The 17,150-nt window shown below is 50.9% G+C and overlaps 6 protein-coding genes across 6 annotated transcripts; 2 read left to right on the forward strand and 4 right to left on the reverse strand.

Annotated features, from left to right (window-relative positions):
• Positions 1 to 2,636: 2,636 nt before the first annotated feature.
• Positions 2,637 to 5,283, reverse strand: CORC01_06753 (copper amine oxidase; the record flags this gene model as incomplete). The annotated part of the gene is made up of 5 exons (XM_022618392.1): positions 2,637 to 2,870; positions 2,926 to 2,976; positions 3,033 to 3,967; positions 4,021 to 4,886; positions 4,934 to 5,283. 5 exons carry the CDS (start codon positions 5,281 to 5,283, stop codon positions 2,637 to 2,639), a joined length of 2,436 nt encoding a protein of 811 aa, XP_022475042.1.
• A 3,433-nt stretch (positions 5,284 to 8,716) lies between these two features.
• CORC01_06754 (succinate-CoA ligase) lies at positions 8,717 to 9,250 on the reverse strand (the record flags this gene model as incomplete). The annotated part of the gene is made up of 2 exons (XM_022618393.1): positions 8,717 to 9,051; positions 9,109 to 9,250. 2 exons carry the CDS (start codon positions 9,248 to 9,250, stop codon positions 8,717 to 8,719), a joined length of 477 nt encoding a protein of 158 aa, XP_022475043.1.
• Positions 9,251 to 10,413: 1,163 nt separating this feature from the next.
• CORC01_06755 (cutinase transcription factor 1 alpha) lies at positions 10,414 to 12,522 on the forward strand (the record flags this gene model as incomplete). Its single annotated transcript, XM_022618394.1, has 1 exon — positions 10,414 to 12,522. One exon carries the CDS (start codon positions 10,414 to 10,416, stop codon positions 12,520 to 12,522), a length of 2,109 nt encoding a protein of 702 aa, XP_022475044.1.
• Positions 12,523 to 13,181: 659 nt separating this feature from the next.
• On the reverse strand, positions 13,182 to 14,549 carry CORC01_06756 (serine/threonine protein kinase; the record flags this gene model as incomplete). The annotated part of the gene is made up of 3 exons (XM_022618395.1): positions 13,182 to 13,694; positions 13,758 to 14,222; positions 14,259 to 14,549. Coding segments are annotated over 3 exons (1,269 nt in total), but the record flags the coding sequence as incomplete, so codon positions are not given.
• A 58-nt stretch (positions 14,550 to 14,607) lies between these two features.
• On the reverse strand, positions 14,608 to 15,753 carry CORC01_06757 (uncharacterized protein; the record flags this gene model as incomplete). The annotated part of the gene is made up of 1 exon (XM_022618396.1): positions 14,608 to 15,753. The coding sequence occupies one exon, from the start codon at positions 15,751 to 15,753 to the stop codon at positions 14,608 to 14,610; it is 1,146 nt and encodes a 381-aa protein (XP_022475046.1).
• Positions 15,754 to 16,799: 1,046 nt separating this feature from the next.
• Positions 16,800 to 17,042, forward strand: CORC01_06758 (uncharacterized protein; the record flags this gene model as incomplete). The annotated part of the gene is made up of 1 exon (XM_022618397.1): positions 16,800 to 17,042. The coding sequence occupies one exon, from the start codon at positions 16,800 to 16,802 to the stop codon at positions 17,040 to 17,042; it is 243 nt and encodes an 80-aa protein (XP_022475047.1).
• Positions 17,043 to 17,150: the final 108 nt, after the last annotated feature.

Here is a 17,150-nt window from a genome sequence, read left to right on the forward strand (position 1 = left end):
CATATCTCAACTTTCCCAGGGTATCCGTACTCGACACGAAATGGAGGTCCAACTGAGCTGAGGTGGATGCTGTGCTGGAATGCCAATTAAGGACCCAAGACAACGTTTGTCGGATTTTGGACTTCCGGGGACATTCACTCGACCGTTTGTTTTCGTGAGCCCAAAGGTGAACACACCGAGGCCGTCGAAACAGGCTCAATGGCCGAGAGTCAGCCTGTCAAAAGTGGATGCGTGTCTCGCCCCAAAGTTGTCACCGCGGGAGCTAAGCTTGACTTGCGCCTGCTCGACCGAGTCGAGGAATGGGACGTGTCGTCCCTGACTCCGATGGTATCCCGCCCTTGGCTACCGTAGGTACGCAGGTTGAATGAAGACGTACGAACCGTGGGCTTGGCTCCATCCTCCCACGCCTTCGCCCGCACGGAAGACACCGGGAGATACCCAGACAAGACCAGAAAACTGATCTCAGCCGCATGGGAATCCGCGCTAGTTCCCTTCTCGAAGTTGTGGCTGGGAGAACTGGCATGGAGAATTCGGTGGTTAGTAGGTGGCATATCTCTCCGATGATGAGCGGGTTTGCTTGGTTAACGACGCCTTATTCTTGGGAGAGGAGGGGAGGTGGCACGCAAAACACCAGGCCGCTTCGAAATCTTCAACGTCGTATAGCAAGTCGCATATGGACGGACGCTGAAGAGCTATACCGACAAGCAAGTCGATGGCTCCAGTGGCAAGGCGGACTAGTGGCATCCTGTCGCTCGGATTCCAGGCGATGGCCAAGGTGAATCATTGTCTCGCTGGAGAGGGGAAAAGCAAAGATAGAACCACCATGCCACCCAAATCAAGGAAAATGGGATGGACAGAGCGAACGAAGAGTTGACTTGGAAAGGGAGGCCAGAATAGGGCGTCTGAAGCGCTAAAGACTTGAGCCCTCTTTCGGAAAGGTGTCGCTCTCCATGCGGCGCTTGAGGCTTCCGCCAGGCGGAAGCCTACTTTACCTAGTGATGTGACATTGGCTGCATTGCTGGCGGAACCCTAAAGTTGCTTTGTTCCGTGCGATGGTGACAGGCGCTGGCGCGGTGTCATTTGGAGGAGCCGCCGAGTGGTTTTGACGCGATACGGCGAGGTAGCAGTCATGCTGACGGCCAGGTATTTCGAGAACAACGCGGCTGTCGGTCGTCGAATCGGGAGATCTGACCATCAACTAGGTGAGTAGATCATACCTTGGGTGCTTGGATGGATGACTTGGGTCGCGTCTACCGGACCCAAGGCCTCAGGGCCGCAAGGGGTTGCCGAATCTGCACCTCCGAGGCGTGAACCAGCCACTTGGCGATGAAGCAAGGGAGGGAGGAAACAGAACGCCTCATTTTCCGCCTGTCTCGTGGTGAGGAGGAACATGTCGGCGGTATTATCGAACGTCGCTTATCGTCATTGACCGATACCGTCTCGCCTTGGTCGAGTGCGACATGACCCGGACCCAGTCACCCAGGCGTGAATGCCACGGGGAAGTTGGGAAATTGGTGCCGGCTGGGATGACTGCGGTGACTCGGCTGAGTCAATGGCCCACAACCGAGAATTCCTCGCGGAGCCCCCTCCGGACGATCAGCGCTGATCAATCATCGATCAGAGTCGAGTCGGGCATCTGCCGCATCTCTCCTGAGTCTTGGGCCGCAAATCCCCATCCGGTTGCTGGGTTCGACGGGTGCCCCTGTTGGTTCCGAGCAATGCTGCCGTTTCCGAGGTGACTCTGGTTCACCTTTTTTTTTTCTGTTTGGGTGGTGATGGTCCGATCGGTGCTGGGATGAAAAGACTAGGATGGAGAGATGACGCGCAGATGTGAACGAACACTTGGATGCCTGTGCCCATCCATCCGTACGGGTGCGTACCCGACGTTTACCTAAGGCAAGGCACCTTAGGCAAGGCACCTTAGGTAAGGCACCTTAGGTAAGGTACCATCCCGTCGGGAAAACGGACGAACCTTAGCCCCCAAACCTGGCCGCTATTTCGGGTAAAATCTTTGCCGAGCTGAAGACTTCATTGAACCAGCGCACCAGAGTCGCACACAGTGGTTCGTTCTACCTACATGTATCAATCAAAATCCTTCCCGCGCATTTTCGTTTCTTTCTTTTTTGGACGAGATTCTCGATCTCGAGCCAAAACGCCTTCTCAGATCCGAACTTGGGGTTGGACAAGATGCAATGTAACCCCAAAACTGACTCCAAATAGTCGTCAGCAAGGAGCATTTCAACCGCACAACAGCTCAGTAAGCCGCAATGCGACGCCATGGTCGCCGTGCCGCTCCCTTGCCTTTACGGCTGACTTGATTATTCAGATGCCAAGTCCCCTCTTTTCCATGCAGAAGTGGCGCAGCCTGGTGTTGCAAAAGCTCAGCTATCAGGCACTTCGGTCCTTGATTCCTTTTAGGTTTCCGCCATGAGACTGGGCTCGTTCATCATCCGCATCCGACATCAATCTCATTCACGGTGCCCAAAAAGCCATGATTCAAGTCTGATTCACGAAATGTGCAATTCTCACGCTACCAATACTACTAAGGTACTACTCCTATCTAGTCCTCCCCATCATTAGCTCGTATCCAATCATTCAATATCATTACTGTTGTCGGAGTCATCAGACTGCGACATTTAGATGCTATCCGTCTCATAGTAAGGATCATCCGGCAGGTAGGGGAATTTTCGAACAACCACATCTCCCTTGTACGTCCACAGGTCTGTTTGCGTAGGCTCATAATCGAGAGCGCACGTGTCCGTTTCGGCATTGAAGGTGAAGACGTCTGTCGTGGTGCCGTTGGAGTAGTTGATGCGGACCATATTGACCGTCTCCACGTTGGGACCAATGTCAAAGTAGTTGGCGGGCATCTGTGACAGAGTAAGCCAATGTTCAGAATTCCTCGACGCAGTGAGCTAGACTTACAAACTGGATTCCGGAATGAGCTGTGGTGAAGACGGTGGTGGGGAGGTCACCCTGTGAGTCGAGTCAGCGCCCGTCTGATGCAGGCGGCTTAAGATATAGTGACTTACAGTGTGAGGAACGTGGTGCATGCCGAGGTTGAGCCACACGACGAGATCAGTCTGGTTGAGGCTCTCGCCGTCAAAGAACGCATCAAAGTTGACCGGCGGGTTCTCGGTATCCTGGTTGTTGTACGGGTGACTGCTGCGCGGCTCCGTGTCCTTGCGCTTCGACACCATGATGTCGTTGCCAGCCCACTTTGCCGAGTTCTTGAGAATGTTGGAATCTTTGACGGTCAGATGCGCGGCGCCGGTGTACGGCAGGATGCGGTAGGCGCGGTACTCGCCGTGTCTGTTCTTGACGTCCTGGTTGAGGACGAAGAGCTGGTCCTGGTTGTTATAGCTCCAGTCGAATCGGCCCTGGTCCTCGTTCTCGACAAACTCCCGCTCCACCTTCATCGTGTTGAACGCCTTACCCTTGGACCAGGGGTAGACTTGCGTCGTGGGGACCTGGTGCATGCGCTGGACCGTGTTTTCGGTGCCCAAGATGTCAAAGTCGGCCTTGAAGTTGACCACGTGGTCATGCATGCTGCCGGACAGCTGGTCATGGATCTTGAAGCCATAGCCTTCGTTTTTGGCGTAAAATGCGGCCTGGATGTAGCCGGAGGCGCGGACCTCGACCGCGACGCTGCCGTCGAGGAAGAAGCTGTAGCTGAACATGTAGTCATAATTGCCAACGGTTGAGACGGAACGAATAGTGAAGTAGACATTCTTAGTCGCCGTCACGTACTCTTGGGACGAGTGACGTGCCATGGGATAGTCGGCGTCGAACTCAAAGAGGCAGATGCTGTTGAGATGCGTGTGAGTGGACTCTGAGACGTAGAACGACGAGTTGAGATAGGTGGCATAGGATGGGCAATCGTAGCCCTTGAGCAGCTCAAAGGCAAACGGACCGAAACCGTAGTAGGTGTCGAGGTATGCTACATGAGACTGGGTGGGATCGCTTCCTATCGAATCGTCAGAAGGCCGTCTGGCAAAGACTTGAAAGGTTAGAACTTACCAGCATAGTGAGCCAACGCCTCCTGAAGCCCAAGCTCGTACAAGATCCTCTGGCCCTTGTAGCGGATGTCGTAAAGAGCCATGCCGGTATCTCTATTGAAGCCCACGTAAAATGACCAGCCCATCCACTCAACATACTTCCTCTCCGCGTCGACAGAGTATCTAGCACCTTGGGGTGCAACAGCGGTAGGAGGAGCCATCGTGTCCATAGGAAGAACCTGTCCCTGCTGGTCGGTAGCAGACCAGTCGCCAGCAAAGTTGCCGCCGAGCTTCTCCACGTTGCCGCCCCAGTAAGCAGTGCGAAACTCGTCCGTGGTCTCGTAGAAGACACCATTATAGTACCATCCCTCCAGTACCCACTTTGAGGGATCGCGGCCGGTGACGTCGGACATGAAGAACAGCCCCATGGGCATCATCGAGCCGACATCAAAGATGGAGTCGGGTATGCTCCAGAACGTGTCCCAACGCTGGATGCGGCCGTCATCCTGATAGTACGGGTCAATGCCCCAGATCTCCAAAGTGTCGTTGTCGAGTCCCAGAGCAGTGGCGTTCCAGAGGTCTTTGGTTATGTCTACGATGCTCTTGCTGACGTCGTAAAGCCAATCTTGCATGGCGTCGTCGTCGGCATCCAGGTTCCGCAAGCGACCGCTAGTCTTGCGAGTGTAAGGGTACTCTAGCCGCTCCCACTTGGTAGTAGCGTTGGTGACTGGCAATGGGCCGACGAGTATGTCTTGATATTCAGGCTCCTCGGTGGCGCGGACGTCAAGCAAGACGTGAGCATAACGCGCGGGAGCAGGGCTGCTGCCATCGATGTAGGCCAGGGCGTCCGACTTGTTTGGTTGCATAAGCTCCACCAAGACACTATTCCTATTAGTGAAAAGACCGATTTGAACTGAGGCTACGAGTCCACTTACATTGTGTTATCCCAAGAGGTGGCGTTGTCACTAAGGGTGAGGTTCAACTCTTTTTGTGCAAAGAGCCATTCCGTGACACCGGCAGCCTCGGGACCCGTCAAGCCACTCCAAATGTTTTCCTTGGGTGCATCAATGTCGAGCGGGTCGTGAACCACGCAGTCGGCTGGTTCGGTGCCATTGCTGAACTGACGCTTATTCATAGACTGGCTAAGCGCTTTTCTGCCATGTCCCTTGGCCCTTTGTTGAGCCCATGGGGTCTTGGGAAGACCATGAACTTGAGGGATCAAGTCTGAGCCCAGGAGAAGCAGTGCTCCCAGGCTAAAGGCACGAGTGACTGAAGTGAAGCCCATATTGTCCGAGGTCTTGACAGACTCTTCGGGGGTTTAGAAAGGCGTGAGGGTCTCTCAAAAAACCATCTCAACAACCAGGGCGGATCTTAGGGGTTTTTATGGAGAGCTTGGAGGAAAGCTGAAGCTTTGGTGGAACCTTCGTTTTCTGTTGATGTTGCACTTGAGTCACTTGACCCAGTCAACTTCAGCTTGCCAGTATCCCGACACCGGTGCCCGAGTTGCATCGAAGGGCAATCTTCAACAAGTCCATAATCCATTAGACAATCAACTGACAGCAACTTTCGAGTAATCTTCAGCATGCAAGCTAAACCACTCTCAGTACGCGGAAGCGTCACTAAGGATGCGAACGGAAGCTAGGAACGAGGGGGCCTCATTTGAACAACCAGCGCCTAGAGGGGTGGATGGAACCCGAGGGTTGTTCGCTTTCTCGGAACAGGGTAGTCGCCGTGTAGCTATCGTTGCCGCGATGGCATCTGGGCGAGATTGAGATGCCCCATCACGCTGGGAACGAACTGCATAAGCGAGAGATAATCGTTCAAGAGCTGCAGAACGTGGCGCCCATGTCGCCATGGAATGCGAGCCAGGACGGGGGATTGCTGATATCGCGGGCCGCGGCCTGCGGACAGACAGTTTACCGTTCGTTCTGCAGGCTCTATGTAACAAGAAGGCGTGATGTTGTTTGCTATACCCAGCCTCTTGAGTCTTGGCGATTGCTCCAACGTTCGGATGGCGGATCAAGGTCGATCGGGTGACCCGGTCCAACGGCGTCGGGCCCGTAGCTTTGGTGCTGGGGTGAAGTCCTCGATAACGCCAGTCCAAGTTTGTTAGTCGCATCCGAGATTGTATTGATAGGCCAATAATTGGGGTTTGAGTGGCATATCCAAGTCTCCATCATGGCGGTAGTTGAATGGAGATTTCTTATCTCGAAGTCCAATTAAGCGGAGTCGTTGGCAGGGAATTCTTGGCTCAAAGAGGAGTTTCAAGGATGCCTTCGAGGTGGGGTTTATCCAATGCCTGTGAGCATCGTGCGGGGGAGTTGGTAATCACGAATTCTTGTTGTCGAGGCCGAACATTGTCGAGGAAATGCCCCTTGACACTGCCTTGGCTAATGACGGAAGACATTTGAGAGCTATGTTTAGCAGCAATGCGTCTTCGTGCCGCCAGCTTATCTCGGAAGCCCATCTCGGAAGCCCAACCGGGAGGCAAGCCAGGGTACGTTCTCACAGACGAAAACTCGTGATGAGGTGCAGGTCGACACAATTGAAAGTTGGGTCGTAGACTAGTCTAGATAAGCTTACATATAGCTTCAATTTTCATCGATCAAGGAGCCTGTCAAAATAAACTTAACAACAAACGGTTGAAGGAAACAAAGATAAACAACGATCTGCCGTTCATGAAGACAGGGGTCCTCTGTAAAACGGCCCCCACTTCCCACTTCCCACGCCGCGATGTTGGCAGATGGATCACTGATAAGCCTGCATGGCCGATAGCTAACCAGAAGAGCCGGACATTTGCGGCTTGCGAAGAAGAAGCTCCGACTACCACAACGGTGCAGATGAAGCGCAAAAGTCTCATGCTGCCTCCTCAGGTTTGGCGGTCTGACGTAGGCAGACGTGGGGAAAGATTGATGATCGGCGAACTCGGAACTGGTGAAGTTGCGCGCCAACCGAACATATGCTATCGCCAGATTCGGCAGTTCGATTGACCACTTTTGAGGGTTCTACTGCCGTCGATACCGTTCGTGGGCTCCGACTTCGGTGTCAAGGTTGTGTGTGCTCTACCGAAGCTGGATAGGCATGGTACCGGGCCTCTCAGTGATGACAGGGCCAAGGGCGTATTGACGAGTTGGCCATGGTAGGCGCTTGCTTTGGTATCACAATAGTAGAAGGGCAGTCGAGGTGGTGCTTTCCCATATGATGTCCACATAAGGATCGGATTAAGCCGTTGTTCCAGAAACTTTATCGCGGTCAGCTCGGCTCAGCTCAAGCAAGAGTGAAACTTTTAACTTTGTTGACCTAGTACAGGCTTGGTTGGTGATATTGATTTCCTCGGCACTGATTAATTGTAGTCGTGTGCCGGACGTCTCACACTTACTCTTGTTGGCTCGTCCGCAAACAACTAAAGGTCTTGCATCTCTATTCTCTCCGAGGACAATCACGCCCTTTTATGCTTGCCTTTAGGGAAAGATTGCTCGTTATGTTTCCGCCCTATCTGGTCAATATGAGCTGTTTTGTACTCTACATACAGCCGTTAGGTGCGTCTCAGCGGGCGTTCAAAATTATCACATGGGCATATTCCTAGAGTGACTGGCCAATAGCTAGCCGGTACGGCAGTCTAGCGGGCGCTTCTTTCAACAGATCCGAGTTGCGTACCCTTCAACGTTGAAAGGGGAAATTCCCCGGTATCCCGCATGCTGTTTCCTCAAGAAAAGTCCCGATAAGCCCTTTACATAATTCTTCGCAGTTGCCCTTGGAAAGTAGACTGATAAGTAGCGTGTGTCATGATCTTAATCTTTTGAAACAGCAGGATGCCCAAGTAGATGTCTAGGCTATTTGGGTTGATAGGGCAAACCAATGTATCTATCTGCGCGTGGTTGTGGCCCGGATCGAATAACTTGTTGAATGACTTTGGGACATTTTCGCAGGTGTAAGATTACAAAAGTTATGAAGCCTGAAATTGCCATAGTTCATGATGTAAGACGTAGAACACATTGAGAAAGGCTCGCGTTAATCTTGGTAGCAAAAGGCAGCGAAGACTTGCTCTACAACATCAAGAATCGTCAAGAAGGAAAACATAGTAGGCAATAGGAACATGAGATGCAAGACACTCCGATATAAAGAAGGTTTATTTTATGTAAAACTGCCTCAAGTTTAAAAAATAATTATGCGTCAATCGCTGACGGGAATTGAGCCCGACGTGGCTGGTGCTTGTTAGATGATTGTTGAGGTGTAGAAGAGAGGCAATAGGCGCTTACGGGTCGAACCCACAACCTTGAGATTAAGAGTCTCACGCTCTACCGATTGAGCTAGCCGGGCAGATGAATCTGAAATTGGCTGGTTGTTGAGGAGTCTCCGGGCCGGAGGCGTTAAATTTCGAATCTGGAAAATTGGTGCGATGGGAACTAGAAAATTTTATACGCTCCGAAGCAAGTCCCACTCCGGGCCGAATCGGAACTTACTCCGTCTCCGTTCTGCGGCCTTGGCACATCCGGATGCCCTTCTCATGTCACAGAACGCTGTTGCGCAGCCCATCTAGTCGCTAGATTTAAAGACCGCGAGGAAATAGTCTTCATTGGAAAGTTGGCAACGGTCTTCGAAAAACTGCTTCCTGGTCAACACGAGGCTGGCTTTTAGGTGTGTGGGAAACATCAGATTATAGACACAAGCCAGCGATGCCCAGCATTGTCCTGAAAACTTCAGCCTTTTTGTTCTGATTATAGATCAAGAAGCCGCTTCATTTCAACACCCATAGCACCCGGGTGTGGCACAACTATCGCGCCCGCTTCTTCAAGTGCCTTTGCTTTAACGTCGGCGGGCACATCCCTCGGCGACAAGATAGCACCGGCATGCCCCATCGTCTTGCCTTGCGGTGCTGTTCTCCCAGCAACCATCGCAATGATCGGCTTCGGACTTTTGGTCGATTGTCTGTAATCTCTGATGGCTTCTGCTGCTCTCAGCTCGGCTTCGCCACCAATCTCACCAATGACTATGATGCCCTTGGTATCGTCATGCTCAAAGAATAGTTTGAGGCCATCCAAAAGAGTTGTACCTTTATAGACCAGGTCAGAAAATAGTGTAAGTTTGTCCAGGAAGAGATCTAGCTCACCTGGCATCATGTCACCCCCCATCCCGACAACGATACTCTGCCCTAGCCCGGCCTTGCTTGTAGCTCCAACAGCTTCGTAACTAAGTGTCCCGCTTTTGGACACAATCCCAACAATGCCCTTTGTGTACTGCTTGTACGGCATGATGCCAATACGGCATTGGTCAGGCGCAATGATTCCCGGACAATTGGGCCCTACGAGTCGGGTTCTACTCTGTGTTCTCAGAATCTCTTGGACCCTAGCCATGTCATGAAGAGGGACATGCTCAGCAACTGAAACGACGAGGGGAATCTCGGCCTCGATTGCTTCGATGATGGCCCCTGCTGCAAATTGGGCGGGAACAAAAACAGCGCTCGCATGTGGCTTGACGCTCTTCACTGCCTGTGTGGACACCACTACATTAACTAGAGTGCAAGTTTCATGGGATGTTGAGGATTTCTTACCTCATGTACTGTGTCAAATACGGGGAGACCAAGATGATCCTGGCCGCCTTTCCCAGGCGAGACACCGCCAACAATTTTTGTACCATAGTCTATCGTTTCTTTCGCATTTTTTGTAGCCTGATTCAAATTAATTCCAACGAGACACAGTAGTGGCGCAGACGCAGGTAACATACCGCTTTACCAGTAAATCCTGATGAACTAGGTCAGCGAGAATCCCCAAGCCTGAGACTGAGTGGACGCATGTCCTGCTGGTTTTCTCACCTTGATATATCACTCTTGTGTCGTGATCTATCCTTAGATTGGCGATTGTGCTCTCATATGTATCTTGTTTCCCGGCCGTAAACGAAAATCCTCTGCCAAGTCTGGGCGTGTTGAGTTTCCGAGGCAGGAATATGAGTTGTGGTGATAACTTCGTTGCCATAGTGCCCTGAGACTTATCCAAACCTTCTTCTAAGCAAAGCTGAAGTAGTTCTATTCATCAATACATGTACCTAAAACAGAGGTGTATCAATGGTCAATCATCGATCGGGTACAAAGATCGAATGGATGAGGTTGGGAGAATGGGACAGGGACTTTCGGTTATATGATTCCATGTAACCGAATTGCTGCAGTAGTGATGTCATTGGCGCATCTAGCCCCCCCGCATTCGGCAATAAGCAATTTCACCGGCTGCATGGCAATTCACCAATTTGAAGCATTTTCGATCAGCCCATGTAAACACCGTGCCTCGACGAATTCGACCGATAACTCACATGCCACCGAAACTTATTGTAGGAGGTTTGCAGAGAAATATGCAAGATTAGACTTCACGCTCCACGGCTTCTTGCGGCTGGCAAAGATTTGCTGGCCATTCGGCTGGCGGCTATGACAAACCTCCGCAAACGAGCGCGCCAGGCATGTCAGGCATGCAACGCGCGACGCATCAAATGCAACGTAACCGAGCAGAAACCTTGCCGTAATTGTGCCACAGCCGACACACCCTGTGAGCTACGAGAGTCGCGGCGAGGCAAGCATCCTCGTCCCTCACGACGGAGCCAGAAGCCAGATAATGCGGCCGGGCTAGACCAGGTCGAGTCGTCGCCATCTTTCATCGATACGAGTCTCCTTGATGATTCGGTGGGCAATGAGGATGACGAGCACTTTGCCGCATCGCAAGCGCTCGCTGATCTCGCAAGACATCGGGAAATAGAAGGCCCGGAAGAGCAAGAAGGTATCACAGTGCAACCTCAATCCCCTCCATTGGCACCAAATACGAGACAGGAGGATGATAGCTCCGTGTTTCTCGGCGAGTCGTCTTCGATACGCTATGTCACCAACAGTAACCCCACACCGTCAATAGCAGGGATATCGCCACCAGAGAACCTGAGATTCCTACATGCCGTACCTCACGCTGTGAGGGCTGAGAATCTTATACCTGAATGGGAGGTGGAGCGCAGACGATCGAGGATTCGTTCCCTAAAAGCAGAAGGCGTATTTTCCTTCCCACCGGGGCCGGCTGTCGAGACACTGCTCAAGGCGTACTTCCAATGGTTTCACCCATGTTTCCCTGTTGTGGATGAAGTTGATATTTGGACCAGCTTCCGGGATGGCACCTCGTCGCCTCTGCTACTACAGGCGATTCTCTTTATAGCTGTCATCCACTGCGAGGAAGACGCCGTCCCACCACTTGGTCTCGGGGGCCGTCACGTTGCCAAATGGGTCTTTTACAACCGCGCAAAGGACATTTACGACGTCGAGTTTGAGCCAAAAAAGTTCACAGTCACGCAGGCCTTATTCCTCATGAGCTTCTGGAGGGCAGGCTTACTCCTGGAGAAGGATGCACGCCACTGGCTCGGCGCAGCCATCAGTCTTGCCCAGACGAGGGCTCTTCATCGCTCCTCACGATCTGCGACTACCGAAAAGAAGACTGAAAGACTCTATAGGCGCTTGTGGTGGGCCATCTACATTCGCGAAAGGCAATGCGCTGCGGCGTTGGGCCTGCCGAACAGGATTAGAGACGAGGACTGCGACATCGAAACACTACAAGAGGTCGACTTTGAACGCGCTTTCGACGCAGCGTTGCTAAGTCACAAGGCTCAAGAGTACATCGCGTACTTCATTGGTATAGCCCAACTCTCTAGAGTGCTGGGACGAATCGTGCATAGCGGATATCTCCCCAGCAAGTCACTCTCCGCGAGCGATCGGTCTCGTATGAAGGACGACCTCGTGAGGTGGAGAAAAGGGTTGCCTACAACAATGTGTTTGGGGAATAATGACTTTGGCGATGCGCCTGGCTTTCACGCCAGTATGTTGCACCTGGCTTACAACAATCTCCTCATTCTTCTGTACAGATCAGGCTGCATCGGGAGCGCTGAAGAAAGCAAAGAAGTGGACGGGCAGATTGCTCTCCAGGCTGCGGCGAGAAACTCCCGGATTATCGAGGATATGTTGCTGGAGGGTCACCTACGTCACGGGCAAATCCACGTCATTACAAACCTCTTCAACACGCTTTGTATCCACACCGTCCATCTTCGCTCTTCGAAAGGCCCCGGGAGATCCATCATCGAGCACAGAGCGAAGCTTTGTCTCTTGGGCCTGCAAGAGCTGCAGAAAACCTGGGAGGTCAGGATGTGGGTGCTGCAGTTGTTTTTCCAATACCTGGATCGATCTACGGCGGCGCGGCTGCGGATGCAGGACGAGATCGGTTTCGCGCCTGGACTTGACAGCGTACAGGACGTCGGTACAGGTCCGAAGGCGATGAGTGGTCTCAATCGAGGGGTAGTTGAACGTGATGGATCAGATGGACTCGACACTCTACTGGCATCTGAACCTCCATGGTCATGGTCCACCGAAGAAGCAAATCAATTCCTTTTCACACAGATCGAAAATGACTTTGCTTTTGGCGAGGGCGGTGTCTTGAACTGGAATGCGGATACGCCAGCCACCATTTTGCCATCAGCGGACAGTGATTCCCCAATGGCTGTGGGCTTCTGAATATTGGTAGTCGGTCAACTACCTACTATGAGTACCAAATGTACCTACTTTACCTGTGTCAGGGTGGAGTGTATTTCTATCTTGGACTCAACATGGTGTCCTCAATGTGGCATTTGTTTCTTTGACACTCTACTTACAACGAAAGCGTGGAGGGTCGAAAATGACCTACGACACACCTTCTCAACCAAACCAAAGTAACTTAGTAATGATTTCTACGTCTAAAGGGTCGGACGTATGCAGAGACCTGTAGGAATGTTTACTATACACCCAAAACATCTGATCGATCAAATACATTACATCAATACTCAAGGGTGAAACTTAATACATGTAAGATAAAAGCCATACGGATGATTTAACAAGAATAATCTGAGATTGCATGAGGGGAAAAATACTTTTTGTGAAGTTTTGGCCAAGAAAAGTGCTCTTCTATGCAAATGAATCGAATAGCACTCCACGTGGAACGCCTTTCCTGGTCTTTCCATCTCTTCTGACCAATTCTTGTTCAAATACACCAAAAGAATCCTCACGCGACTGACTAGGGAAAGGCGAGGTGTCTGGTGTGCTTGTGAATCCTGATGTTGCCTCCGATTCACTCACGACCGATTGTGTGGAATTCTGTGTGCTGAAACTCAATCTCGCTGGTTGCACATTATTACTGATCACATGAGCCAGCTTAGAATTTGATTCGGTGAGGGGATGAGTGAAGCCAGGTGATTGAACGGGGGCGATAGCGGGCTCGACTGGTGGTCCTTTTCCGTGGCTGTGGGCTCCGGGCCGCTTGCGTCCCACACTACGGACAGCAGCTTCTGGCGAAAGAGACAGAGACCTATCCCTTTGGATGTCTTTCGCTTCAGTGCCAGGTGAATTTGGGTTTTTGACCTCCTGCATTTCATGTAAGTCAAGAGGTGGAGATGTCTGGTCCTTTTACGTACGGCCTGAGACCCCAGAAATTGAGAAGGGAATCTCAATGGATCAGGAGCGCCATAAGTTCCCTTGGTAGCATAAGCTGCGTCACTTCGGCTCCTCAGAATCAACTTGTGAATTGCCGGTTGTATCCGTGAACAGACCCATCTCTCCTTTGAATCTGGCACAAGCATTGTGTATTGAATAAGGTCCAATAGTTCATGCACAGGCTCGGCGCAATTCTTCTGCTGGTGTAGGTCATCGATCCACTATAATCGTTGGTAAGACCGGATAACACCTGAGTAGAGAGAATCTTTTGGGAATAGACTTACAGAAGTGACTGATCTCTTCACGTTGGCTGTTGGTAGCGGGCCGTCTATACTTGGATTGATATTGAAGAACTTATCTTCAACAAAAAGCAATCCAGTATGGTCACTGTCTTCCCGAATCCTAGCATCCGTAAAATCCTTCTTCGTTCGGTTGTGGCCAATGAGAAACCAAGACACGAATTCAAGGAAAACGCATCCTAGAGACCATATGTCATACCGCTGTGATATCGTCCCTTTCAGATCCACCTCAGGCGGCCTATAAGATCCCGAGAAACCCTTGATTGAATCATGGGCAACTTTGGACCTTGAATCGGCGCTGTTGAATCGAGTTAAGCCAAAGTCAGAAATCACTAGAAAGTTGCGTTGAGATTCCTCGTATTTCTTGAACCAAAGAATGTTTTCTGGCTTGATGTCACCATGTCGACCCCAGTATTTGTTATCAAGCAATGATTTTGGATCATCGGAGACTGGGGGAAAGTCATCTACGTTAGGCATGGTCCTCAGATGGTGGATTTTCCGAAGAGCGCGAACGAGGCCCATACACTGTCCCAGTAACCAGACAATTTCGGAAAGCCTTCCTGGAGTGGCAGAACTCTCACTCCAGAATTGAAGCAGGTTTCCATCCGCCCATGGAAAGACGAGGTAGTAAGACTGGCCATGTTTGTAAGTGAGTTGAAGCTGGATGAGATGATCCAGATCTTTCCCTTTCGATCCTACCCCTAATCTTTCAAAAAGCTCCACTTCTCTTGCATACCCTTCATGACTTTGAAGATGGAGTTGCTTGACCGCAAAGTGTCTGATTGCTTTCCCTCGATCCTGGGAAAAAGGTGAGAAAGCCAGCTGGATTTTGGGCTCATAATTCCCCACGTACCTTGGAACCAACGTCGCGGCTGTAGTGAGCGCAGTGGATCCTGACTTTTCTAACGCTACCGTAGCCGCCAATTTGGACTAGGTCGTACTTTTCAAATGGTAGGATAGTTTTAGATTTGATTTCGTAGTAGTGCACCTCCGCACCTGGTAGTTTGAAGAACGGTGTACAAATGGTCTGTTGGTTTTGAACAAAGTCGTTGACGTGTTTGGTTCGCCAGTGGTTAAAGCAACTCAAGACACAACCTTCCTGCGTTTGAAGTTGAATGAAAGGCTTCTGTTTTGCATTCCGCTTGATTTCCAGAGGCAAATTCTTGTCATCAATTCCGTTCTTGATGAAATCTTCAATCAACTGTACTTGCTCCATTAGTATCAATATGGCGAATATCTTTCGTCTTTTCGGTTGGACTTTTGTCTTCGGCTCATCCTGCTCGCCACTAATCCTGGAGACCCAGCTGTTGATGACCTTTGGTTTGAAATGAGGAAATGCATGCCCCAAAAGTCTTTGCACGGCTGACGGAGTGACGATTCGGCGAAGTGCATCCAGAGGCAAAAAGTTCATGTCATCTGAGGCTGACGTAATACTGGCTGCAATCATGGCATCGCTCATGGTTTGAACGTCAACGTAGTCGTTGGCGTTCTCCTGCGGCTGTGGTACGAGAGAAGTTGAAGGTAATACCTCGATTCCTACACCACATGCATCATTCGCAATCTCTGATGACTCCCACTCGATGTGAGCTGAGTGACCCATGTCTTGTATTGGTACAATACTGAGAAAGCTGCAATCGGAGCGGCCAGCTTCGGATGAAATGCCTCCCAATGATCTTGGGTTCTGGTTCTGTTTATCGATATACTGGAGTTCTCCTGCCGCCTCTTCGTGACGTGTCTCAGTGCGGCCCAAGTCGGTGGCGTCGAGATTGAAGCGCCATGGGAATAGTTGGGGTGTGCCGCTATGACTGCTGTTGATTCCCACTTGTGGGTAGTCGGAGGTCAAATGAGAACCCTGGGATTGTTGTGACTGTGTCCGACTCGGCGATGTTGTTTCGGAAGTTGCTCCGTCTGATTTCGGGGGTTCAGCAAGGCCCAAAAGCTCCATGTTCTGTTTGATGCCTGCTAGTTTTGAGGAATCCATCTTGAAAGGTATTTCGCGATGAAATTGAACCTGTCACAATGGTGTATATGGCGTTAATTGCTGCCCGCATTTAACACCGTCGTTTTTGCGACAAAACCCCTATTGGAAATGGAACAACACTTGGAAAAGGACCAAATGTCTCCTTTTCGGATGATGACTGCTGGGTCTAATCGAATGACCTGGAGATGATGACTACCTGGGCAGCTTTGCAAACCATGCGCAAATGTTACTGAGTAAACAAATTCGATGTCGATGTTAGGCGTCGCAGCCTCCTGACCACCGGTCGCCTTGAGAGATATTGTATTCTAATCATTTTGCATCACTGGAACGTTCCAAAACCAACGTGTTATGTGTGTCTGAGACATAGTGATCGATCAAAGTGGGTGGGAAAGCACCGCCTCAGTTGTTGTAGCACTGCAGCTTCCTAAGATGTTCTCCTCTCCCAGCCTACTTTGGGTTACATTCACAACATCCAATCGGCAGATGCGACGCTACACCACATTTTCAAATCTCACCGAAACTATTACCGAGTAAGCCCTGCTGCAAGTACGCGAAATGCCTAGCAGGCGCCTAAGGGAAGTTCCGTGAAGGAGGAGGATTGGGGCGCCGAAGTGGTTCGCCATGGGCGGCAAATGGGACTGGTTCCAAAGCCTCTTACCCCGTAGCCATTCATATCCTATTGAGACAGCACTTCAAAAACATCTGACGTCTCACCCCCAGTCTTCCTTAATTAGACCAGGCAATGCCAGCTGAAGTCAGCGAATGATCCAGCAGGCTAGCACAGCCCCAGTGCCCTCGCAAGGCAAGTTTCCGAGTGTGATGCGCTATTTCAGTCACGATGACTCACTGGCCGCCTGATGTGGCGGTTTTTCCACTTGTCCAAGGCTTGGAACGGTGGGCTTATCACGGTTTCCCTACCCGCATTCTCGAAGAATCTTATCGCGAGTGTCGATGATTTAAATACCACCACTGCACGTTGAGGATTCCGATCAAGAACTTGACAGGGATCAATGTCAGCTTTGAACAGTGTACAGCTCAGCGACACAATGCCACAGTCCACAACTGTCAAGAATCCAACATCAGGTCACATTGATGGACAACAACCTGCGGAATATAAAATTCATTCGAATCTCACGAGCTCTCATCAACTGCTACAGGCTCTAGAAAGGCGATTTACCAAAGGCAGCTACACCGTCGAGATGCGACATAACATTTATACGGTGCGAGTGGACAGCTCAAAAGCTCCGCCCGAATTGTCGAGACTGCAAACAAGTAAACATCACTTGTAGATTTAATCTGGTATGTGAAGTCAGCACATGGAGTACAATTATGGCACTCGCTAAACACATGGATCTTGGTTCTTCATGCTAGTATGATTCATGAAAACTGTATTCTAT

This window comes from Colletotrichum orchidophilum (genome assembly GCF_001831195.1).
Source record: "Colletotrichum orchidophilum strain IMI 309357 chromosome Unknown Scaffold_52.1, whole genome shotgun sequence".
Lineage (NCBI taxonomy): Eukaryota > Fungi > Ascomycota > Sordariomycetes > Glomerellales > Glomerellaceae > Colletotrichum > Colletotrichum orchidophilum.